Here is a 26,896-nt window from a genome sequence, read left to right as displayed (position 1 = left end):
GCGCAGGCGCGGGGCGGAGCCGAGCTGGCAGTTGGGCGCGCGCCCGGCCCGCCGCGAGCGGGACTGTGAGGCGGGGAGGCGTCGGGCGCCATCTTGGCCGAGGCGGGCCGGCCCCCGCGGGCCGCCATCTTGCGGGCGGGAGGGCTGCTGCGGTGTGGGCAGTGCCTCTCCTGCGGTGCACGGAGGCGGCGGGCTCGTTCCCTTTGTCCCTTCTCCGCTGGCGTGTGTCAGCGCACCGCCAGGCGCTTGTCCCGGCAGCCCGGCCGCCTCCAGGCCCGGCGAAGCCACTGAGAGAGTGGCAGAAAGGAGAGTCATCTCACGGTGTCTCACGGACGCGTACGGCAGCTTCACGCCCGCGGGGTGACGGCAGCGCCTGAGGTGGCAGAAAGCAGGCTGCCCAGGGAGCTGCTCTGGGCAATTTGCAGTCAGAAACCATTGCAGTAAGTAGTGTGAGGGCAACGCTCATCTCTCATCCGTCTGTAAATGATGTCGCAAGTAGCGCGTTTTCAAGCCAAGTTTACTTTGAGGTGAAATACACAGGCAGGGTGTTACTTGGAGTTGGAGGGCAAAGTCAGGAAGACACTGAGTCAGAGCAGGACTTCATGGTGTTTTATTGTAATTAGAAATAAAAATTAGCAATGGAACGAGATCTTGAGGGACAACAACACGAAGCAGGCTGTCCTGTAGGGGTAGAGGGCTGCCTTGTGCTGCAGGAGGGTAGCTAGAGAAAAAGGAGACCGCCACATCAATTCCTCTCAGCATTTCGTACTCAGTAGTACACAAAGACACAACTGCCTTGGAGCTTACGCAGAAGTTTAAATGCTTTTGACCAATCAGCATGGTTCTTCATATTTTAAGTATTTCTGCATTTTAAATATTACTTATGTCTCTTCCTGACATAACTACATCAAATGCAGTTGCCTTGAGTAAGGATCTGTCCTGTATGACCCAAAAACAGGGTTTAGAGGTTAAAAAGGTTCTATGTAATGCTATAAATGGAAAGGACAGTGGCAACACTTTATAAAGCAGAAATTTGTCAGCAAATATCAGAATGGTACAAAGCTGCTCTATTCTTCAGCCCTTAAGGCCAGGGCCTTTGAATCTGAGGATTCCTAACTCTTCATGATGCTCTCAGAGAAAACCTTAGCCCCTGGTACGAAAGTCTAAGTAGAGGATGGCTTCATGTACTTTCTCCTTTCCATGTATGCATATTGCTGCCATAGCTGGCAAATACTGCCATTGCCCTGTAGAGTAAACTCACGACTCCTTTTGATTTTCTTGGGTTCTGCATCCTCTCTGCAAGATAAACCACCATGCTGTTATGACAAGGAATAGTTTAAATGGGAAACAGTGAGGGAAAGGAAAGTAAATGCTTCTAGGCTTTTTTTTTTTTTTTTTTTTTAAAGGAAGAAAGGGACAAACAACAAGAACAAAACATTCACAAAACAACAAAAAAATTCAGGCTTAAATGAATGTTCTGTGTTCTTTTCCCCAAGCCCTAAATGTATTCTAAGTGCACTGGGCAGTTCAGACAAGTGATACAGAAACAGAAGACTGGAAAGTGCGACAGTTCTACAAGTTAGTTTAATTGGGCAAATTGAGAGAAAGTGAGAAATCAAAAGGTAAAAAGCTATATTGTGTACCTGGCATCCAGCATTCCTGGTGGTTACAGAAATCTGTAAGAACAAGCTGGGGATATTGTGGAGAGGAAAGATGATTTGTAGATACTATAAATAAAGAGGTTTCTATGTGTTCTGGCACGAATGCCACATTTAGCAAGGATGACTGCAGAAGACCAAAGGAAACAACTGTGGTATCAGGAAATGCTACATAGCAGTAAAAGCTCTGGGTGCAAATAGTTATTATTTGGAATTTCTGGTCTTTAATACTCTGCTGCCTAGCTTTGCCCAGGGGAGCTGTGAAGGTGGTCTGTGCTACTATCCACAGTTGTGAGCATGCTCTTTATTATCCAGAAGTTTTTTGGAATGAAAAAATATATATCCTTTTTGAACAGATGTTCATTTGGGAGTAAATGAAACACTTATTGCAAAGTGTTTAACACTAACAGCTTTCTGGTTGTAGTTCTTAAGAATCAGTGACTAAAAGAGCTCTCAGAAACAACACCTCTTTGTATGTCACAGCACAATCACTGAAATAGATACATTTTCCACTGTGACAACAGCAGGCAGCCTTACTGATTCAGCAGTGCAGAAGGAACAATCAATGCACCAAAAATCATAAACACACAATGGGAAGCATGCTGATCTTTGTATCAAGAGTAACCAGAGCAGATATAGATGTGGATATCACAGGTCTCTAATGAGCATGCTGGTTGTTCAAAACCCTCACGTGTGACTTGCTTTGAGATAGAGGGCTTTCCTCATCAGCTCAGGGACTGTGGAGCTGTGCTGGTTCTGTATATGGTATAAGTTTTACACCTGCACTGATGTTGATATCTATCAGCATTTGCTACACTGTATTTGTTGTTTAGTGCAGTATCTCACGTTCAAGTGAAGGAAGGCACACACACACACAAATAAGTCCTATAATTTACGTTAGAGGTACAAACATTTGACCTTAGTGAAACAAATGACTCCAACTTCAGATCTCTCTTCAGAGAAGTTGAAGCCACAGAAAAATAATGATATACTTGTCATTAAGTAAATCCTTACTGTCTTCAAAGCACCTCTGAGATATCTCCTTACTGTGATTGTATCATGAGGTTACCACAAAACAGAACACTTGCTGCAGGGCTTTTACTGTCTAATGGAGTAACTGGGTATCAGCTGCAAACAATAACTGTCAGTGCCTTGAGAAATAAGTTATACCTGACAGCCTTGGAAAAGCAGAAGTCCTATTTTTGTAATAAAATGAAACAAGAAACTGTTATAACACTTCATCCTTCCTTTGAAAATATGGGCAGGGCTGAGGTTGTTGTAAGGACACAATAAAACATGTGCTTCAGAGGCACTATCTGCACTACCACAGGCTGCTTCAGTATTACTCTACAATAAATCACTGTATGTTATTGATATTTTACATGCCATAATAAATACTTTATGGCTGAACAGTTGTTAAATATTAAATTTCATTAAAAATAATAATAACTTATATAACATACTTATCAACCAGCTGTCACTATGCAGCAGCATAAGGGATACTGTGATATTTTCCTGCATCATGTAGAACTAACTGAGATACTTCAGGTGCAAACTGTAAAAGAAAAACATTGAAGGAGATGTGTAAGAGGCTTACCTTTGGTCAGAAAAATAGTCAGTTTTGACTGTATCCATACTATGTAGTTAGGAGAACTGAACTTTTTACATTTGCAGATATCCAGTAATATCTGATAATAACAATGGTTCAGTTAATGGCTTTTTTTGTGCACAAATTGCAGGAGTCATTTGTAGTCTAGAACCCTTAGAGAGACTGACAGGTTTTTCTGCTGTAGTCTTTCCCTGCTTTAGAGAGGATTTGACAAAGGTGTTTCTGAACTGGCATGACCCCTCAAAAACATGGGTTTAGTGGATTGCAGATATCATTCTGTATGTGTTTGCTTGTTTTTAAGAGTCCCAAGGCAAGGAGAAAAAGGTTTTTATGGTCTGTTGTATTGGGACAAAATTAAAGAAGTTGAACAGATTTCTGACAAAGTGTGACTTACTATAGATGTACTGTAGTAATATGGATTGGTACAGATAATAAAACAACTTTTAATTATTTTGAAGTTAACACACACCAGGAGCATAGGGATCATCACACACAGTGCATTTAACTGGTAAAGTTCACTGCCTAAGGGAATAGGTCGTAAATCAGTAAAACGACTAGAAAGCATGTGTTCAGGGAGCTCAAAGAAGAGAATCTTATCTCTTGGTCCTCATTTATTCACATTGCCAAAGCAGTAGGAGGTGACAGTCTGTAAAAGGTCCACCTTCTAGAATTAGGATGACTACTGAGTGGCTTGTTTGTAAATTCTGGTGTGAACATTCATCATTCTGAGTTAAGAACTGACTCATAAAAGTCTTAAAGTACTAAGAAAGGCCAGCACAATGCTGGTTTTCTACCACATCTCATCTGCACCGTCCTTCTGGGAAGAAAACCCTCTAACTCCCATGGGGTGTTAGACACTGAACTTAGCAGGTAAATGCAATGACTGCCTTTCCCAGGCATGAAAAAGAAAAACAAAACAAAACAAAAAACCAACAACACCAACAACACAAAACCCCACCCTTTTATTAAGGCTAGTTGGTTTTAATAGCTATAATATAGCCTCAGTGGAGTGTCCAGCATCACTCCTGGCGCAGGGGGCTACAGCATACTTTTCTGGAGGAAACCCAGTCGGCCTAGAATTCTCTCTCAGATTATGTAGGCTGCTGGATGTTTGCAGAATTATGTGAAGAGTAGAACACAGTTCTCAATACTTCACCCTGCAAGGTCTGTGATACAGTTCATACAAATAGTTTCCTGAGATATACCATGACAGGTTTGTTACTGTTGCTGTGATGCAAACAAGGCTGGCTCCATTCACAAACATGCCTAACAGAGCTGAAGGCATTTTCATTGTGATGTAGCCGTGTCCACAGCTAGAGTTAAATTATGAAGTAATTACATTCAGAGAAATAGTGCTGAAAAAAAATTGAAATTGGGTAAAAATGATGTATAAAAATTAGTCTGTTAATATGGTCGTGCTGCCCCAAGGAAAAAGGGGGCTCTTTAGGTGGAAGTGAAGAATGCCTTTTACAGAGCTGCTGCAGCGTGGCAGCAGCCGTGCAGGGGAGGTGCTATTCAACAGAGCCCAGCTGTTACCAAAGCTGTAGCTGCTGGCTGCCTCTGTGGTTATATAAATACCATGAGCTGAACTGCAACAATAAGAAAATGAAACTTAACACTTAGAGGATGTTCTGAGGAAACGAGAGGAGAGAGTAGACTGACAGGAGTGGCCAGGTGAAGTGCAGCTGAAATGCCAGCTCTGCACTATGTTAGAAGGGTGGCTCACCAGCAGTCCAGTGGCTGCTGCCTTGCCATTTAATTGCCACACTCAGATCCCACACAGAGATCTGTGAGGTCTGTGTTTGCAGCTGTTTTGTCAGTCTGTGAGAGGCTGGCTTTCATTCAGCTGAACCAATGCTCTGTCAGTTATCTTAAATAAGCAACTAAATATCTTCTCCCAATATTTTTCTTATGAACAACCTCACCTGACACTTCAAAATTAAAACAGAACAGTGTTCCTATGATTAAAAGGATGCATTAGAAGGACACTTTTGAAAGTTGTTTTGGATAAAAGTGTTGAAATTCCAGAGAAATGCACTCTTGCAAAAGGGGGAAATCTCTTTCAGAAAAGTATAGCCACATCTTTTAAGAGTAAAGTAATGTCTTAACTAAAGTCAAATCTTATGACTTGCTTTATATTTTACTGTTTAACATTTGATTTCAATCAGAACCACTCATTACCAGTACTGCCCGCAGTATTTAGCCTCCTCCCACAGCAGGGCAAAGACCTTTGATCTGAAGGACAGGCAGACATGATGTGGTGCAGCACAGTGCAGAGATTCAGAGGTTTAGCTTGCTACACAGGCTGCAATTCATGGGAAGAACAGCAAACATGCTTAGAACTTGCTTGTGCAGCACCAGCCCCCAACAGCACTCCTTCAGCATAAGGGAGCAAAGGAGAAGGACTTAGGCTCTGGTTTGCACTCAGTTTGCTCAGGCGGTAGACATTTCATTCAAAGGGAATGCTTGCCCTGTATTCTTTGGAGAGATTCCTCTGGCACTTGCAAGACTTTCTGATGTGCCCTTAACAGAGAGAAGTCTCCTTCCTTTTATTTTTTCCCTTGACTACATTGCTAGCCAGCTCTCCCAAGAGCTGCAGCCTGAGGTGAGGGTGGTTAAGTGGTGGCACACCTGTGCCATTTACAGCCTCTTGCCCTCTGTGAAGAGAGTAATTTACAACAGCCGGACAGATCTCACCCTTTGGAATTTGGAGCAGCTGTGACTCAGGCTGACCCTAACAAGGCTACCTGCTATGAAGGAAGAGAGTTAGAATCTGCCATAGAAACACAGGATTAATGCTTCATTTTCCCAAAGGAATTTTTCGGATGGAGTCAGGGTCATCATTGTGCAAAAACAGAAGCCTAGGTTTGGTTTTGTTCCCACAATTATGGGTGGAAGCTGTGTTTTAAAATCTCTGTAGTTAATATGCTCTATAACACAAAGAAAGTTAGCTCTAACAGGAAACAAGCTGGGTGGCAGCAATGCCAGGACAAGGCAAGATGCAGCTGGTTGGCAGTACCTGAAAAGTAGCTGGAAAATGTTGCCACCTCAACCATGTCTGCCCCTCATGTTGTTGGGTCTGCTCCTAAGTCTTCAGTACCATTCAAAGTCCATGTGCATTCTTAGACACCTGTGCTATAAGGATGCTGGCTCTAATATCAAACCACGGAATGCGTACTACTTGAAAGGCTTGATAGTACTGCTTGGAGAAGGACTGGGGCAGTTTGGGAGATCTGTTGCTATGAAAACCCATTCATGATTATCCTCTAAAAGCACAGCAAATTACACAGCAGGGTAAAGGCATTCCTATTGGATTACCATTCTCAGTTCTCAACATGCTGTGCCATGTAATGTATTTTACAATGCTAGGGAGTTACTGGAGCCTGAGGATAGCAGCATTTTTCTGCCCTCTGAGAGAGTCAAGTTATCTGGAAGACTACTATGCTGACGGATAATTTTTGCTATTACATTTATTTGGAAAGGAAAAGAAGCAAATGCAAACATTCAGAGTTGTTTTCCTCCTTCAGATTTAAAAACAGAATTTCTCCCTCATATTGTTCTACACTAAAATGTTACATAATAAAGCTGTCTAGAGCCACAGTCTGTTTTGTCTTTAGAAAAAAATAACGTAACCTCTGTGCTGAAGCAAATAAAAACTGGACCCCTTCCCTGATAGGAACCAAAGAGAGAGCTGTAGTAATGATCCCCATAAGTTTCCTCTGCCAGATAAGGCAGGTAGGATAGCGAGTCACTGTTTGTATGATCATCACAAACTGTTTTGTTCTTTTCAGATTTTCAGTTCCGGGATTTTCTGACAGCTTCTATTACTGTACAGCCCTGCGTGGGACAGAACAGTGAGGAAAGGTGAGGAAAGGCAGACAGACAACAGAGGTAACCAGACAGCTGAGTGATAAATGTGTTTTAAATGGTAAACAATGGGTTATACATTATAGATGCATACATACATTTGGATGATGTTTATACATACACACAAATGAGCGTATAACTTCATATTCTGTATTATGAAGAAGGGCATTAACTTTGCTCTAGGTTGTAGGGTATACATTTTCAATCTTTAGTTACTTCAGTACGATTTTGTTCTGTTTTGTATTGGGAAAAAAACTTTTTTTCCCCCTCTCAAAGCATTTTACGAGAATGTTTATGTTTCACTTCAGGAAAGAAAAATTAGACGACTAAGTGCAAAATAGAAGTATAAAATTTATTTAAAACCACCCACAAAGTTCTGTGTAATCAGGAATGATACAATTTGTAATAGTCTTTTTAAAAACTCATGACAAGATTTAAAATATATTTTCAATTACAGTATTCATTTAGCCTTATTCAGTTAGGACAATAAAAAAAATGAAAGTTTACGTTCTAAACAGATGAGACACACAAGAAAAATAGAACAGAACAGACAATTTCCACAACAACAATTTTTACATGTATGTTTCAATACTAGTATCAACATTTCAATGCATCTTGCTACATAAACATGAAATCATGTACAACAACTGCTTGCACCAAAAAACATAGCTTAATTAGATCTTTCAAGTAACATGCAGTCACAACTCACAAGTCTTCAAGTACTGCTGGTAAGGGTTCCCTTGTCTGCAAAGATTGTAAGGTTCAGTTTCTCTGCTAGTGTAACTCTTCAGAGCTCCACCACTCTCATGAAGCTATGCTCAGTTATACTAGGAAAGAATCAGGCCCCAGATATTTTTTGAGAAAAGAAGTAATTTTTACACTTTTTCCTGTAGATACGGTGACATAATGAAGTGCTTTTTCTTTCTGATTTTTTTCTCCCTGTACATCATCTTTTGCTTTATAAAAGTTATGTTTCAGATCTAAATACAGTAGGTTGTTAAATGAAATAATGCAAAACCTCAAAGTTGAAAAATAAATATCAAATGCATCCCAAGGAAAGAGAGAAAGAAAAACAGGGAAAGAGATAGGAAGGACAGAAGGAAAGACAGAAAATACTTTTTTTTTTTTTTTGGCATATTGTTAATCTTTTAATTTTTTTACATCGGGAAAGAATTCATTAGCCATAGCATTTTGGTACAGTGTGTCCTTAAAAATTAATGCTGTTATGATAGCAGATTTTGAACAACATTTATGTTGTGGTATAATACTGTCACATTATGAAGAGCTGTCTCTTCTAGACCGAACAAATTGCCTTAGACTGATTAATTGTTGAAGTTGAAAATGTCTAAGTGTTTGTATTGGTTAGAACTGGGTTTCTTTCAGTGGTGTTGGGATATCTTTTCTTGCCTGCAGTTGTTTTTTGTTCACAGGACAAGAGATTTGTGATGTTCAGACACTGCCCCTTCTGTTGCATGGATCTGGCATCCACAAAGTTAGCACGGAATCTGTTTTTGTTAGGCTCTGCAGTATCACTGCACTTTAGAAATTAAAAAAATTAAAATATAAGACTTTTTTTCTTCAAATCTTTTTGAAAGAAATATTTATCACAAGGGTATGGGAAATGGCACTGCCACTGGCAGCAAGGGAAGCTCTGCATGGCCCAAGCAAGCAGGGCAGTGCCAGCAGTTTCAGTGCCACACAGCGGGCACTCACAGAATGCTGGCTTTTAGCTTTGTCTCTCAACTTATCCCAGCATGGCAACGTCACACAGCACCATACACCCTGCTGGGGACTAAGTCAGAAAGGCATGGACTGCGGTACACTCTCACAACCCATTTTATGTAACTGTGTAAAAGGTTCAAATAACAATAAAAGCAAGGAAGCATTTTAAGAAAAACTGTCTAAGCTCAGAAATAGTCTTGTTGACAATTCCGTGACATTTCTGGCCGGGTCATTATTTTGAGGTATAAATCTTCTACCACATTCTCTTTGTAGACAAGGTTGGGAAATGCACAGCCAATATAAACAAATTTTTAAGTATTCTTTACAAAACAGGTCAGAGAAATTTCTTTTCAACCTGTATTTCTAAGCTAAGAACAATCTGGATGTTAATGGCCAATATGCACAAAATAGGGCTATCAAGACATCGATTTCCCATGGTTGTACACATCTGTGGGTAACAGTTCAGTTTATACTAATGACCTTTTAACCACAATCAGTATAATGGGGTATTCCAAAGGATGTAAGCTCAGTGGGCATCCATTTACAGCCTCTCTGAACTTTTAACATGGTGCAAAGGACAGTGGTATAAAGGACAATCAAATCCTTCATTCTTAATTTAAAAAAAGATTCCCAGATCCTAGACCCTTTTCCATTACAACGTAATAAAACTACAGACATACATGTAAAATATTGATAAGATCACAAAACTTTCCACAACAGCATTAAAATGTTCTGTGGCAACAATTGCAATACTGAACATCAAACTCGCTGTTCCCTCACACCTCTGCAGCAGCACTTCTTTGGAATTCAGTTTATCTGCCAAAACTGGTAACTCTCTGTAGGTTAGCTGACAAATCTGTCCAAACTTACAGGTGTAGGTTTTTCAGATCTACAGCCTGTGTCCTCTCATTTTATGAGGAAAGCTGCAAGAGTGTGCAAAGTGGTAAAAACAGCATTGTCACACCATACAGAACAAGTCACCTTCATGTAAGTCATTTAGCACCCTAATCTTGCATTCACTGCAAGTACACTGATGGAAGATTCTAGCGTTTTCATATAACTGTCCACAAAAAATGACATATACAGTGGTCCAGTAGAAAAAAGAAAATATGCTGTTTTAGAAGAATTCAGAAAAGAGCATTAAGAAGCATCTTACATCTTTACAAGCTGAAGTCACAAATACATGGTGAAGCAGCATAAACAAACAGTGGGATGAACTGGGGAACTGAGTTGGAAAAAGAATCCTAAAGCCTTTGAATCTCAGAAAGACAATGGCAACACCCCTATAACCCTTTTATAAAAGGCAGTTACTATGTAATTATTTTCTGCTCAAGCTCAATCAGTTCCACTTGCTGTTACAGAGAAAGTACCAAAGAAATAAAAAGTAAAAAAAAAACACCATTGTTCCACTCCTTTTTTTCCAAGCAGTCCTGGCAGTTAAGGCATGTCACTTGCACAATGCTAGGGTTTCTCACAAGGATGATAACTAACCTCTGCACAAGAATGTAGCTGCAAGATGTAAAGAAATACTCCTCTTATGATGGTGCAAGGTCTGCCGGACCTCGTGTGAGGGCCCGGGTGGAGTTGGTAGAGTAACTTGGAAGAAAAGAGGGCTCACTTCACAGAGGTGCTAGCAACAGGAAGAAAAATCTTCCACTCTAGAGAGTGAGGGCTGTGAGCAAAGGGTTTTTTTAGCTGCATGCATGTGTAACAGCAGCATGACAGCTACAGCAAGAGATCTGAAGTTAACTGGAAAAACATGTAAAAAGCAAGAAAACACCAAAGGGTGAAAGATTCTGAAATGTCCTTCTTTCTTGGAATGAAAAAGTATCCAACTGCAATATTCTGGATTCTCTAAGACAGAACATGAATTTAGAAAAATAGAACTACCTTATACAGAATAAAAGGTGAATGAAGAAAACAGAGTTTGGAACAGTCACAAGAATAATAAATTCTTATGATATTCCTGAGATGAAGGCTGGATGACTAACATACAAAGCAGTAGCAGGTGGGGGAGTTTTCATGAGCAGGCTGACATCTGCACTCCTGCTGCTGAGTACTGAAGCAGATCTGCAGAGTGATAGAAAGGACTTCTGGAGCAGCTGGAAGTGCTTAAAGCATTTGGCAGCTAGTTGTAACATCATCTAGGGCCGACAGCTTGCCACAACAGATGATCCATAAAGAGACCATGGGATGAGAAAGCTGCCTGTAGTACTCGGTCCTGTCTGTATAGGGCAGAAAGCATGCCTACCCATTGACACCGATCACATGAAGTGTTTCTCAGGGAGATAACACAGCATTACCATGAAAACTGTCTAAATTTAACAAGCAGGTAATGCAAAGTGTTAAGAAAAAAAATTAGCTCACTCTTTGGACATGACTAAAAGTGTTTTAATTAGACAATGATAAAATACACTCAAATCAATTTTCAAAGACTTAGAAGAAAAAAATGACCTCTATGTTTACTGGCGCCTGAGTAGACATTACTATTAGAAATCCTTGGTCTCTGAGAAAACCTCAAATGTAAATCTCTACATTTTGCTGCAACATACTCAAGCACCAAGTGGACAACTTGTGAAAGCTCACTATGGATCAGATCATGGTAGAAGACACCAAAACCAATTTGTGAACTGTTCCACTAAGCAGCCTCTCTATTTCATGTTAAAGAAGGACATAAACATAACATGGACTTTAAAAAGCTTTTGCATTTAAAATTAGAGGTACCAAGATAAGGGTCAGTGTTAAGAAGTACCCTAGCAACCACACCATGTGAACAGAGAAGGCCATTTCAGAAGTACTGTACCTACTACATATTTGCCTATGGCTGTCTACACACACTGACCAACATTCTCTCCCTCTTCTTTGTTTTTTGCTTTCTTTTATTGTTCCTTAAAAAAAACCAACATACTCAGGCAGAGAACAAAGCAACAATTACTGTCCCTAGAAGAACTATGGAAGCAGACAAATGCGTTCATGCATCCACAGCCGTGGGACGCAATGACACGTCCTTTTACTGGTTAGAAACAATGCTGCAGTGCAGATTGCAGTGCAGTACCATGGTGTCACAGCAGTCAACACAAGCTTTCTTTGCAGTTGTTTTTTTTTTTTTTTTTTTAAAGTAAGATATTCCTTCTCACTTTCTCCTGAAAGTCAGATGGTCTGAAAAAATTAAGAAGGCCAGACAGTATTTCCACATGTGATTGGACTGTTCTTTATCTCTAAATTACTTTAGAGAGGCAATCACAGGGCACAGCTGGGCAGACATTTTTCACACATAAGAAATAAAACCAACAATTTTATGGAAGATGCATCACAAAGACCTCACTTTGAATTTTAATGACCACAGTGGACCTGAAAGAGAGTTCACTTAACACTGCATGAATACATCTGTAGTTACATATAGCAAGTGAGAAGCAGACATGCAATTTTGATTTTTGTATTTGTGAGGGTGCGGTCATTTCTTCCTGTTAGCCTAAGGTAGAGTATTTTGTGTGGAGGAGAAGAAAGTAGAAGAGAGTAATCATATTTATAGTTTCAAGAAAAGATTATAAAATTGATGACTACTTGATAAAATGAGCTGATTTCAAAGAGAGGAATTTCATAGGAAATTAAAGAACAAGATGGAACCATGAGTCTTAAATATAAAATCATGACAATGTAGTTTTACTAAGCGGGTTTCAATTAAAATTTGTCATTGGATAATCTATCAAATAAGAAAAGTCTAAAAAGCTGATAAGAACTTAAGCCCAAAACAGGTCTGAAAGAGATCTGCTCACATGTGTGAAACTCAAGGTGAATGTAGTCTCTACAGACCAGGAATTACTTCTGGAGCTACAAACAACGTAACCTCTGCATTTAACAGGATGTACATTGGTTCCAAATCTCTCTGCATCTGTCCTTGCAAGAGCTATTCATTGTGGAAGTGTTGCAAGGGTCTGAGTTGGCACAGACTTTGGTCAACTGTACCCATATCCATCTAATGTTAAATATGAAAATTGCATGAAAGTTTGATAAATGACCACATTGCAGTCAACAGGGCTGCAGCAATGACCCAAATGAGATCCAAATTTAACCCATCAAATTTAGAGTAATACTGCAATGATATTATAAAGGCATTTTCAAAAAAACCAATCCAAACAGTTGTATGTTACGGATTATCTTTAGAACTAACAAAGTCGTAATTTACCCATGCTTACCATAAAATGTTACTATAGATACTACAGTTATTTCCTGTTCTAAGTATAGAGAAGTACTGTCATAGGTCAGATAAGGACTTACAATAGCAGTTATTCCTAAGTAAGAGAGTTAGCTTAGAAAGTCCTTGCAAAAAAAAAGTAAAACTGCATACAACTGTTACAGCCAGAAGGTCACTAATATCTGTAAGTTCTTACAAAGCTTTTTGGATCTTGTGACTAAAATATTTGTAGAAATTATTTTTGCTGTGTTCTGTAATGCAAGATGGGATGTTACAAACAGGAACACGAAGAACCTCTATGGATTAAATTCAGTATTTAGTCGGGCATGACTGCAGTAACCCAGGATGGACTCAGTGTCTCGCACAGAACTGGCTCCTGCAGGAAGCACTACTCTCTCCTCACTCCTTCACAGTAAAGGTGGGGTGGTGGTCCTGGACCCAGTGGGGAAAGGGATGAGAGACATCTCTCCCAGAAAATCAAAGGTGTCCCACGTTGGGTCTTGACAGCTATTGCTAGAGAACTGTGAAAAAGGATCCAAAGGCAACCACATCCCACCAGCAGCCCATACCTGAATCCATTTTGTTTTTGTTTTTTTTTTTCCCACCAGGAACAATGCCAGCTGTCAGAAACGAAGTACAATCTGTGGGCCTGGCCTAGCCATCTACATTAACTTTGGATCCAGTTTCTGATCTGGCCATCCTGGAAGGACTTTCTTATGGGGTAAGAGCAAATTGCAAGTGGCAATGTAGGGATGTGGGCTGTGAAGGAAAGCAATACACCCATAGATTTACAAATTCTAACAGACAAATACTGTTATAAAAATGATAACCTTTCGCAAAAAAAAAAACAACCCAAAACCAAAAAACAAAAACCGTAGTTTGTATACAAGGCTGATAAATATTCTGAAATGTTACAATAAATAGCACACAGTTGTAAAAACAGTAAATGGTTGTATTTCTCACACTGCAGTACAGCAATAGAAAATACTAACTTCTTAAATCACAGCCTGCTATGTGCCACAGCAGGAAACAGAAGTGGCCAGCTAACCTGCCTGTTAGATACACACTGAGAAAGTAGTTACATTACAGACAATCAAGGAAAGAGCACCTATTGTACAGATGATATATATTTCTCATATAAGTAATCTTAATAAGTAGTAACTCTGAGTTTTAGCACCTATCAGTTAATAGCATTACTATTGTGTTAAGATAAACTTTTCTCTCAAAACTGCCATTTTAAATAAGGTAGACCTGAACTTGCTGAAATTCTTCTGGTGCTGTCACTTGAGCAGTGACTTGCCACGAGCTATGTTTGGAGGTATCCTTTCAGATCCACCTTTCACTTCTTTCTCACTTCTTTGAGGGAAGCTGCTGGTTTTTAGCTGGAACGTTTTCATCTTGAAGTTTCTAATAATACATAAGTTAAACCTGGACATTTATTGGGGTGATTCAAGTGAAACTGATCCACTTCAATGATCAGAACATTTCTAACGGTAAGTAGATGGCTCTGTAACATTGTTTTGTGTAGAAAAGTTGTTACTCATATAGGAGTGCTGAATGGTATTTTCAATTTGTATTACACAAATTAAAGCCATCAGCGCTCACAGTGAAACCAATCAACTAGTATGTCCTGTACATGGTTGCTTACGGTCTTGGACAAGGGTTTCCAGACAGCAAATATGTGAATGGAATAGCTACAGAACATACAGCACTACTTCCTGTATGGACAGCCGGAGTTCTTACTAGTCTTAGGCTCACCAAAAATATACGAGTTTCAAAATGGAAATCTAAGGCACACAAAATACCATAATGATTTGATGTATACTGTATATTACGTAGTCAAGAAGCATAAAACTGCTGGTACAAAATGATGGTGTAATATTGTTTTTGTTTTATTATTATTTACAATCCCTTCATATCCTCTATTTGAACTAATATTAAGCTCTGAACTAAGATTTGCAGCATACCCGGTTTTTACAAATTTTACTTAAGATACAAAGAATGGGTTCAATTCAGCCATCTTCTGCCATCAATATTTTTGTTAACTTCGACAGGAATCTGTGCAGTTGAACCCCAGGTCATTATATAGTGATTGCTACTTCAGACCTTGCTCCTGCAAACACTACATGTGTATACATTTATGCAGGAGAACGGTCTCAATGATCTACGGCCGTATTTAAGTATTTGTATCACCAAGGTCCTCACTGACTGGCACTATATGTTAAAAATACCATTTAAGTACTTTTCGTACCAAAACTGTAAACATTGCATTTACAGTTCATCTTTTCAAGGAAAAAGCACCTTGTCTAGATTTTAAATAAAGGAGATCTAGAAAATTCATGTTCCTCTGTTACAGCACCACTACAGTATAATAATATCAAGTATATCATTAGTATACTTTCACACTGGAGAACTCTAACCTCGTTAAGCCCATGGGTTTACCCAGCCGGGAGGACTCTGAGGCAGACTTAAGGTACAGCTTTGTCTCTGGGCCCTGATCCTGCAGCTCTCAGCCAGGAGAGGAGGCCTGGTTTGAGCAGCGCTCCTCGCTCGAACTGGCAGGTACGGCTACGTGGAACTGTTCTCATGGAGGAAGTTGCAGGATGAGGTCAGTCCTTAGCTAACATTGTCATTTGGTAATTTGTTTAAATAAATAAGTTTTAAAAGGAAATACATAGGAGAGGAGAATCAGAAAGAAGAGTGGGATGCTACAGCATTTAAAAGCAATGGAGTGCCTGTTTTCTCTCTGGTTTGGCAAATACTCGTTTCATGATATGACACTTTTTCAACAGAACCGGAAAACAAAACTCATATGCTTGGAAGGAAGAATACAACCTTTTCTACTCAAAATGTATAAATCACTTAAAAATTTACAAAACATTTTTGTAAAAAACCTGAACTTAGCTGGTGAACACTACAGATGGGTTTTCTCAATGAAAAATTTGCTGTTAAATATTAGAAATGTTATTCTTTTTCAACACTTCCTTTATATTTTCCTCAAATTAATATATATATTTTTTCAGAATAGAATAAGGCAACTCTAGGGGGTATTCTTTATCCCAAAACAATTCTACCCCTGAGGTCTTAGGAACATTTGGTTGTCACGTTAACTTATAATGTTCCAAATGAACGAGACTTACGCACTTATTGCTCAAAGAAATCGTAACAAATGCTGCCTTTAAAAAAACAAAAATCGTAACTCCTCAATAGCAACACACGTATTGATGTCTCCTAATTTCATGTTTGCACACTCTCTTTCAAATAATAAAATGTTTCTGCACTTTATAAGTTGTTTATATGTAATAAAATCTTCCACAAAAAAGGGCAAGTCTAAAAACAATCACATACTATTAGCATACATACTGCAGCTGTAACAATATGGAACTCTACACAGCAAGAATAAAATGATTTCTTCTGTAGAGTATGCACAAACCTTAGACAATATGATCCTTATACTATACTATTTCAAGTTAATTTTAAAAATAGAAAGTGCTTTTAAAATATATATTTACAGCTTAAAAACAACTTCCAGCCGTCTTTGCCAATAACTTCATTTCATGTGGAAGGACAAATCTAGAGAAAAAGAATCATTGGTTTTCTAAAAGGTTTCTCTGCAACTTGTACTACATAGCAATGGTTGGAAGTTGTTAAAGCAATGGCACCATGAAGTAATAATTCAGCTTATTTATTTTAACTGTTTGATGTGGTTAAGCACCAAGAGCTGTGTAGAGCTATTACTGTATAACTTGATTTAACACCATAAAATGTGAACCTGTTAAAATCCTTATAAATGATTTTTGTAGTAAACAGACTTGATTTAAAGCACCAAAATATAAATTCCTAAAGGTAATAAACTGAATGATTTCAATCAAGGTTAATAACCTAAACAAAATCTTTTTTTAGAATGTATTAAAACTATACAACTTTTTTTTTTTTTTTTTTTTTTTTTTGCTTAAAATGTGCTTGAGCACCACCAAATGTTAAAGTCACAGTTTAAGAAGAAATCCCCCCTTTTTTTTTTTTTTTTTTTTTTTTTACCTCAGCCTTAAAATGGTTGAGATGAGCAAATAGTAAACGACACAAGACTTGTTCTTTAACAGCACCTTAAAGAAACACTGCGTAACGCTGCACCAAGAGGAGGCATTTGAAACTAAAGCCTATGCCCAATGGTTGTAAGGCCCTGCAACTCTGGTAAGGGCATAAGAAGATACTGTTATTACGTTATCTTTAGTTACTGTTAATGCTCTGCGTGATGGAATTTGGTTGAACTCATTGTCTTCATAAAAAATCTCTCTGTTTTCACTTGTTTGCTTTGTTTTCCTGCTGCTGGAGTTCAGTTCAGTATTGTCTGTTCCTAATCTTTCTGCTTCTTTTTCTTTTTCTTTTGCCCTCTCAGCCATCTTTGCTTCCCACATGGCTAAACCATGTTTTGGCTCATTTAAATTTTTGTGTTGGTAGAAAACTAAGGAGATCCGCGTGGGATGATTGCGGTTGGGTTTTTTAATAGGTGTGGTAGCATGGAGTTCACGTCTCGCACATTCGATTAGGATGGAACCATGAGAAGGTGCCACAGCTACGCCGCCGATGTCATCATCCAAAAAATTGTGCTCGCTGTCTGACCACATTTCCTCAGCTTTTTCTTCAGAATCAGTCGGTTGTCCCAATGCACTGTTTTGCTTTTCGTCGATGCAGTCAAAATCACACATCTGTTCTTGATGGGAGCTACCCTTTTCCACTGGGCACCTGTGGGAACAGTCAGCTTCATTTCCAACTGTGTCCTTTGCTGGAGAGCTTAACGGTACTGACAGATCGCAAGAGCTGATCATCTGTGAAGGAGAACTGTCTGACTGAGGCTGACAATTCTGCTTGTCTGGCTGATGTTCAAGTATATTGGGTGGGGGATCTTTGTGGGCTGGGGGGCCTGGAGCAGTGACCTCTGGAAGAATTGGCGGCACACCGTTCATCTTATCATTCAGCAAAATTCCAGTATAATCTTTGACAGACACATCAAAGTTCTTACAATTAATATAAGGTGTCACGTGAGGTTGCTTACTACTGCATTCAAAATACCCGTAGGGAACTGAAAAATCTTGTTGAATATTAGTCACTGCTGTTATGCCAGGCTTATGTGCTAACGATGAATAAGGATGTAAACTATCCACCTTAAAAGGGGAGGAAGCCGTACATTGTTTTAATAAGGAGCAATTTTTAGTAGTGTTTGCTGTATGTTTCATGGCACAGAGGTGATCGGAAGTCTCCGTTTTTATCCCAGGTTTTAAAGCATCTGCTTTGTTCCCTAAAAGAAATGCACACCAAAGGGTAAGTACTTTTCTTCGGTTAATTAAACATACCTTTGATGGTATTTTCATGCTCGCTACACATTTTTCAAAATGGTGATTTTTAACTTAAAACTACATATATAATTACCTTGCTGAATTACTTCCTTAACCTTTTCCAGCCAGACTGTTGGTATAGAAAATAGAAAGGTATTTCACAGAGGGATGGATAAAATAAACAGGTAAAATCGATTCAGTGCTCAGTTGCAGTTCACACAGGTGCCACCCAGCAGCTGCTGCCTACCTTCAGCACTGCTCCCTCTTCCAGGCAGCAATGCACAGAAGATTTTAGGTAGCTGCTGTAGCTGCTGAAATGTATGTCTGAAACTAAGCCTGCAAAACAACAAAAATGATCGACCCCCAGCTTATTAGAGGAGAAAGCATGTTTAACAGATCCTGTCCATCACAGAAAAAGAAGTTACTGAATTACAATTTGCTCATTAGCATCTAACTGCTTAGAATTAAAACATATCTGGCAACATACTGCACGTAAATTCAAACCGCAGCGTGTGATTTGCTCTGTCTTGCATCTAATTGGCAAACATTCATTATTTCAAATTTCTGGGGGATCACTAATTCAGTTTATATCAGCTCCCCGTTTCTAGTCCTGGGTCACTGCAATTCTGCTCATTTGTGGAACAAAGTTGTGTCAAATGACTCATTCTGGTCATGAGTTAAGTTTCAGCCAGAGTCCACAGAGCAGTGGAAACGGTTCCATTGACTGATGGGCTTTGCGTCGCACCCTAAAGCTGTGTCACTGAGTTCTTCCACATTCTCATAAAGGACTGGTTCTGTCAGTGTTGTTTCTTTGTTCCATAAATACACAATGTTTAACTGCTTTACCAAATATAGAAGAACTATTTTCTCTTCTACTAATTTATTAACAGTGATGGATTAAAAAATATACTTTCAATATTCTTTCAGAAGTGAGGGAAAAAAGGGAAAGTGTTAGTATACAAATACTGTAACTGAGGGCAACATGAGGAAACTGCATCAACTCTTCTTTATGAAATCAAACTCAAAGCATTTCTTTTAATTAAGAAACAAAACAAAACACATCCAAAACAGTGCCTTCCTTCAAAAGACTTGAAATGCAGTGCTTGAGAACAGCACTTTTTCATCATCTCTTAAGAGAGAGCTATGTATTCTGAAAATATACTTCTAGCAAGCACTCAGGCAGCAAGTCCAGCAAACTCCCCTTTGCCTGCCAGAAGCTCCTTGCTCTGCGGGAAAGGAGCAGAGATTGAGGCAGCAGCACAGTTAGTGGAAGAGAGAAGGTGCGATATGAGGCAACAGAGGCAGCAGTGTCTCAGGGGAAAGGACAGTTTGGGGAGGTGCATTTTGTTGTAATTGAAAACATAACTTAATCAATTTCTAAATTGGATTGGGTTTTGTACTGGTTTAACTTTTAACTAAATGTAAAAAATGGTAATTCAAATGGTATCTTGCACTGCCACAAGTCCTGTTGTGAAAAAGAATTTCCTATTCTTTTGCTGTTTTTACTTGCATAGCAATATACTCCCACTAGCAACCCATCTGGAACACTGAAAGTACACTTAACAGCATCAGTTGGAATCAATATTCTCTACATAGGGAATATACATATTAGAAAGATACAAAACTGTATTCATTCCTTTGGATGTAAGATCAAAGCAAAGTCAGAGAATGTTTTGATTAGGAGGAAAATATTACAGATGTTAATAAGCAGAAGTTAATTCAAACATATAGATAGAGGAAACAGTACAGGTTCAGCTCAGATGGCATCTCTCCCCCAAAACACCTCCTGTTCCAGCAGGATCTGCTGGCTAAGGTACTTCACTACTGTGGGCAACTGAGCAGCTGGCTCCCCTGTTATATCCAACATAGGCCAAGAAGAATTGTCAATATTTAAGGAGACAAAATAACACTGCCATCTTTAAAGTTTAGTCTTAAAGAATAATGTGGTTAATGATGGATAAAGAAGGATGTCTGGTTTTTATCTTTACTATGCATTTTGTGACAGTTCAGGATTTTGAAGGCTCTCAGCATGAGCACAAATGTAAAAATTACAAGTTGCTCTGCTTGATATTGACTGGAGTTGCATGATATATGCACCCTACTGAACATACAGCATTTCTACAAAAGACTTGGCAGATTTTGGATTCAGACTATGTCTTCACATATGCATGCTCTACTACCAGGCAGACCTAAGCTGGCTTCAGCGCCGTAAAGGTCCTCCTCACTATCATCTTTGCTGCTAGGTAAAACTAGAAGATAATCCTGTCTTATCACCTCTCAATTTCCAGCTCTGTGTATAATGAAGACATGCAGGTTACAGGGATCTCTCTTTCCAGCTGGGAATACAGTACTGAATTTGAAACGACTGTTAAATCTTTTCCAAATACTGTGTGGATAATGGGCAATAGTAATGGACAATACCAAATAGCCAGCCTTGTGACTCCAAAATCCCCCCAGGCCAACACTAAAGAGTGTTGACTTCACATGGCCTAAAACACGAATGACTGCATGTACAACGGTTCTCATCTAACTGCACATTTTCCATATCTTTTTCATTTAAAAAGCAAAACCAATACTCTAAAACTCTTATACTCACCTGTAAACTGAGTAAGTACAGATACTGTTCATCGTTACATTTTTCCTTTCCAATACATTCATTCTTTTCTTCTTACATTGGTACAGAATTTAGCAGCAGTATCTGACGTGCTTAAAGAAGCTGTAAGCAGTACTCTGTTCACTGCTTACCTAAAACTATAGGCAGTAACCTTTCCCAATTTAGTTTTTCCACACTTTCATTATCTCCTGAACTTTTTTTTTTTTTTTTTTTAATGTTTAAATGGTATGTCTGGAATTGATGGCCACTGCTTATATGGAGGGCTATTGTACTATTAAATAATTGATTCCAGTTTACCATCAGGAGTGATGACTGCTGCATGGTCTAATTTCAGCTCCTCCGTCTCATAGACTGTTTGATTTGTTTTCATACTGAGCCTAATAATCTCTGCCAGACTCATTATTTCTCAGGACTAAAATGACACCTTCCATTGGCAAAATGGAAAGGATCAACCAAAGGACAGATCCCCTATTACAGCAAAAGCTGTATGTGTAAGTTAATGCTATAATGCTCTAAATTCATAATTACAAACATTTACATTTTCAGCACGAGGCAGAACAGAGATCTTTACAGTGAAAATCAGCCATTGCCCTGTACAGGAAGCACACACAATGTGCATAAATGCTTTCGGTTATTAATCTTGTCTATCTGCAGCTATATGTGCCATCTGCAGATTTGGGCTTACTGTGTTGACTTCCTTCTAGAGTCAGACATAATGACGTAAACTGTGTGTTCCACTTACAGAATCTTCAGGGATTCCACTGTCACAATCTCCATGACAAAAGCTTTCATGATAGAAGCAAAATCTTTTAATTCATATTCTGATTTTTCCATCTCTAAAAAACCTTCTTGCTCCTTCGAGTATTTCTTCATCACTCTTATTATCATCAGCAGCCCCTTTAAATTACCTGAATATTTCAAGCTCAAACAAATTATGGAAGTTTACTTGCTTATACAGTTATTTAATTATTTTTGTATGTTTAAGTGAAGAAAATCTTACATTCCCAAAGCATATCGCAAAATTCTGGACAGCTACCACTAATTCAAGGCATGGTTTTCAAATTATGAAGTCATGCCTTAACTACAGAGTCACATGCAGGTAGACAGTTGGCAGCTATTTCAATGTTTCATAACAACTTTCCAGTGAGATCAAACGATTTCAGAACTCCTTCACAAGCCAGAGTCCTCTAATCCTTCCAAGGCTTCCAGTCCACCCGGAGCACGCTGGAAGTTATTAATCACTGCACCAGAGTTGGATGATGTCCTCGGCCTGAGAAGAACCTTTATATTCAGAGCCTGGACTGCATCTCCCAAACTTGCACGAAGATTAACTCTAATTTCCTAGGATTTAATTATTCCATCTTGCTCTATGCAAAACCTTATTTGTTGCCCTGATTCTGCCGAGGGAAACATGTAGTCGGGGTACTGAGTATAAATTACAGACATGTCAAATAGACTCTGGTTTTGTTTACAATCTTTTTCCTAGAAAGTATAGCTACTCTTCTAAATATATTTGATTATCATTCCTTACATTAAATCTATCACCACGTATCTCATGAATTAAAACTTAAAATTACAGCAGGTAGGCTTAGGCTCCACTATATTTCCCCAAAGGTAGACAGCCTGTATTTTAATGCCGTAGATTTGTTACCTCCCTTCTAATCAGAGTTTACTCCATGGCTTCCTTTCTTTTCTACTTTTCATTACTGAAAAGTCCCACATAAAAATTTTGTTCTCCAAAATGCTGGTCCAAAACCTGACCTGAGGTACGGCAGCAACTACACACAGTTTGGTCAGGGAGCAGCTCTATGCTGCACACGCACATATTGCTTCAGAAGACTCTGTGGGCATAATGACATTCCTGTAACACAGAAAGCATACTTTTCACCTACTCTCACCCTCACTGACAGTATTTCAAAGAAAAATGTGAAAAGTATTGTCTTATTAAATAAAAGTTTACTGTTGTGTTGTTTTTTTTCTTTTTTTTTGCAAGCCTTTTGCTCTGTGGAGAATCCGTGTCACTGAAAGTATCAGAAGGAAATGCTCTTCTGATTGTCAGAAAGCCATTGTCTTTCATACAAAGCAGACAGCAGTTCTTGTACTTTTAAATAATAGAATTTAATATCTGTTCTTTAAATAAACATTCCCAGAACGGTATTTCAAGATGCTTCTACTAGCATTATTTATCAGAATGCGGGGTCTTGAAAACATTTCATTGGTTCATTATCATTACTCACAATTGCTAACACACCACCACAAACTTCACCTGTTTTTTCCTGTGCCAATAGAATATCAACTACATTGATACTACATTGAACTACTGTTCATTAGCCCCTAAGATGCGGAATATGGAAATATCTTGGAAAAAAAAACCAACAAAGAGTATGAAGGAGCTTTTCCTTCCCCTGAGATGGGTGAGTCACAACACCATATCAGAAGAAACCAGCAGAATTTGATGGGCAGCACTCACCTAAGCAATGCAAAGTGTTACTGAGATTTTCTGGCGCTTCAGTTTTCAGCTTTATTGGTGTTGAATATTTTTTATCCATTAATTGTTGCTTTTCACTTGGGGTCCTCCTTGTGTCAGGTTTCTTTTTCTTTGTAGCTCTCAGAGGCTCAGCTAACATCCGTACTTCTCTGGGAAATGCTGTGAGCACCTGTATGGCTCCGGCTTTTATCTTAGCTTCCAATCCCTCTTCAGTGCCAAATTCATCTGTTTGTGAAATTTTGTAGAGAGGTAACACATGGAGCTGCTCATCGCTTGGAATCACCCCAACTCTCCGGTTGTCCTCCTTTGTTAACGTACAGACCTGGCAAGAATGGGAACATTTACAAATACAGTCAGAATACAGAAGTTATTTAAACGTTTATGCATTCAGCCTGGACTTCATTGTTTTCTCATGTTTTGTAGTCTCAGTGCCATAGGTCTTTCAAGTAGAAACATCTGACAAGTATTTTGTTTGATTTATGATGGTGTTGCAGAAAAATTACCTGTACCTGAAGGATAAGGTGAGGGCGTTGTGTCTTGAAGAGGAACAATGCAACTTTGGTTCAGCTCACACTACCCACAAATATTTGTCAAACCCCATAAATAATCTGAGTTGTAAAGATAGTTGTAAAGATAGGGATTTTTTTTTTAATATGTGCTTGATGCTCAAAATCTTTTTTTAAGAGTAAAGGATATGAACACAAAAATATTTTAATTTGATTTCAACCAGAAGTTTCTCTGACACAGCTTTAGTTGGCAAATGAAGTTATCCATATTGCTGCTTATTTTGTTGTTTGCTTTTAACACAAATCTCAGCTCTAGCTCTCTGCCTACATGCATACAAACTCCCCCAGCTCTGTCTGCTGTAACAAAGTCATGAGACCCAGCAGACGTTTGGTTTCTCTCAGGCCACTGACCTACTTTCTCTTATTAAATTATTTGTTGCTGTGAGATATTGGAGCCAAGAGGAGAATGCTGGCTAGATCCAGTTTGATAAGAGCACATCAAAAATGTGAAGTAATATCCAAATGCATTGCAACGATTTTCTTATTAAAGTTTTTCCAAGTCGCTGCTGAACCTTTTCAGTACTTTACAATTTTCAGCCCTTCTAGAGTTGCAGTTATTAATATTAATTGGTATTAAATCTTCACCTTAAAAACAAATGCTTTTTTTTTTTTTTCTAGTGACAAAAACAAAAAACCAACCAACCACCAAAAAAATCTCCTTCTTAAAAACAGAAGAGCAGACCACCTTCACATGGCTTCACTCTGTGCTTTCCAAGGCATTTGGAAGCAAGAGTCCATATAATCACCATTAATAATTTCATTCATCAAATTCACAGGACAATGCTGTTTTTCCACAATGTACTGCATTACTAAAAAGCCATGCATTCATATCACGGCGTGGTTAATCTTCTATTTCATGGGGAGTCACTAACTAAACACACACAAGGAATCTGAGCACCATCCAAGGATGAGATGATCCTCCCCCTAAATAGAGGCATTCTCATCCATCATTGCGTAGGTTGAATGTACTGCATATCACCAGTTAATTCAACTCTCCAAAATCTTGCCACCATGCCTAACATTACAGGAGAAAATAATAATATAATTTAGGAAAAACAAATGTTTTATATAGCACAGCTTTCACATAAAAGCATCACAGATTTATTTTCACAATAGAATTACAGAATCACAAACTAAAAATCCTAAATAAATAAAGTGGTGGTTAGGGCTTTAGAAATAGCTATATGCAAAGCTTAACAGTTGCAGAGCAGCAAAAGGAGAAAATCTGAGGGGCACAGACAAAGGAGAAGAGCTTTTCAGGTGGCATTTAAAAGGATTGAGAGAGGGCTCTTAAGAAGGCAAGGTGAAAGGGCAATTAGAAGCTGATGAGTAGCATTTACTGATTGCTTGCTCCATGCGCACTTACCTCTACTGCGCAGCCTTTGGACTACAAGGAAGATTTAGAAAAAACAACAAGTTGTTCCATGAGCAGCAAATGACACCTGGTTTCCTACGGACTTCTTTGTCCCCACACTCCCACACACCCGATCCCAGCACCGTTATCTCTTCCCCTTCTGCACCTCGCTGCCACCTCACTGCACCAGCCGACAGCAAGCAGGCCCTGCTGGTGCTCCGTGCCTCCTGCTACAGGCCAGGATAACCCCAGACTCTCACACACTCAGCAGTGGATTCTCACAATGCAAAGCATGGAAGAAGAGGCTGAAGTCTCCAAGGCAAGTTTCTGCAAAATTCAGTGAAATTTAGTTGAAACTTGCCATCAGATTCAAAGTTATTCAGGAAGGGGAGAAAGGGTAAGATATACAGAGAGCACAACTGCATACGGCTCAGTGTATCCTCTACTTCCAAACTAAAAACAAAAAAGAAGTTTGCATGAAAGTCATCTAGCTTCTATTTGTTTTTATTCAAAACTGCCCCATTCTCATTTATTAAAAATTCTGCCCATCCTGTGTCTGAACCCATCTGCTAGTCTGAAAAATGTCTAAATCCTAAAGATTCAAATCTACATAATCTTGTTTATTTTGAAAATCAAGGCCCTCACCCAACTTACAGTCTGCATTTTCACAAATTTCACCAGTTATATTGATGGAAATCTTATCTTGTACAGTTATTAGATTTATTCTTTCTCATAAAGAGATTTTTTTCTTAAAAATCTATTACTTTTAATCTGATTTGTAATGAGGCAACAGTAGATGAAATGTACATGTTTGCAGTGCTTGACCTGCGGAAGGCATGTAAGCAGAGAGGAAAATCTAAGCTCCTACTGGGTAAAAGAGCTTCCTGTAGGTAGAAATAAGTTATTGGTCAATATCAATCACAAGGAACAAGAAGGAAGCCAGAGAACTCCTGAGAAATTAGAGAAGGTAAGGGCCGTACTGTCTTGGCAGGACTATGAAGAGGTAACAGGTACCTCCAACGTGCAATATATTAACTAGTGAATGAATAAAATGAAATTAATGTGTATTAAAAGTCACGTAGAAAAAAATTGAATGCCAGTACACCTGAAGCCTAAAAACCATAAAAGAAAACTTAATGCATGTAATTTTTCAGGGTCACTGTCTCTTACAATGTATTTTATGATAAAAAGAAGGACATAACTGCAAGAGGACAGCCCAAAACTTCATGTTACCAGGAGACATGTTACAAATTCAGGCCCCTACAGACGACCTGGCAATATACAGCTGAAGCAGACTAATCCACCAAATGTGAAACGCCCGTTTCAAAAGCCACCCTAATGCTGAAATTTGTGCAAAATCTTCCACTAAGAAGCAATAGGTGTGAAGTTAAAAGCAACATTTTCCATTGGTATTGACAGTGCGTGCAAACTGCCCAATACTAAAACTGACCACGAGAGAATCATGGACTCAGTTAAACCTCACACACAGT

At 38.9% G+C, this 26,896-nt stretch overlaps 1 protein-coding gene and 1 long non-coding RNA gene across 10 annotated transcripts in view; one reads left to right on the top strand and one right to left on the bottom strand.

Annotated features, from left to right (window-relative positions):
• The first annotated feature begins 44 nt into the window (after window positions 1–44).
• Window positions 45–25,412, top strand: LOC116235008 (uncharacterized). 8 transcript variants are annotated; one of them, XR_016468725.1, is made up of 6 exons: window positions 45–440; window positions 7,059–7,131; window positions 13,660–13,772; window positions 14,420–14,544; window positions 18,324–18,370; window positions 22,992–23,269. It is a non-coding gene; the product is annotated as an uncharacterized LOC116235008 (long non-coding RNA). The 8 variants fall into 8 exon arrangements; XR_016468724.1 differs by lacking the exon at window positions 22,992–23,269 and having other exon boundaries at window positions 46–440; window positions 14,415–14,544; window positions 18,324–20,942; XR_004168263.2 differs by lacking the exon at window positions 22,992–23,269 and having other exon boundaries at window positions 47–440; window positions 18,324–20,942.
• Window positions 17,209–26,896, bottom strand: part of TET1 (tet methylcytosine dioxygenase 1) — a 73,837-nt gene continuing 64,149 nt past the window's right edge. The window contains exons 11-13 of one of the 2 annotated variants that reach the window (XM_090144863.1): window positions 25,419–25,439; window positions 23,469–23,808; window positions 17,209–18,347 (exon numbers count right to left, since the gene is read on the bottom strand). In XM_090144863.1, coding sequence (XP_090000989.1) covers window positions 17,209–18,347; window positions 23,469–23,808; window positions 25,419–25,439 — 1,500 coding nt within the window. The remainder of the gene's footprint in view (window positions 18,348–23,468; window positions 23,809–25,418; window positions 25,440–26,896) is intronic. The other variant, XM_031602871.2, reaches the window with a different exon arrangement.

This window comes from Phasianus colchicus, chromosome 8, assembly GCF_987193195.1.
Source record: "Phasianus colchicus chromosome 8, bPhaCol1.hap1.1, whole genome shotgun sequence".
Classification (NCBI taxonomy): domain Eukaryota; kingdom Metazoa; phylum Chordata; class Aves; order Galliformes; family Phasianidae; genus Phasianus; species Phasianus colchicus.
This window is presented reverse-complemented; position numbering and strand designations above follow the sequence as displayed.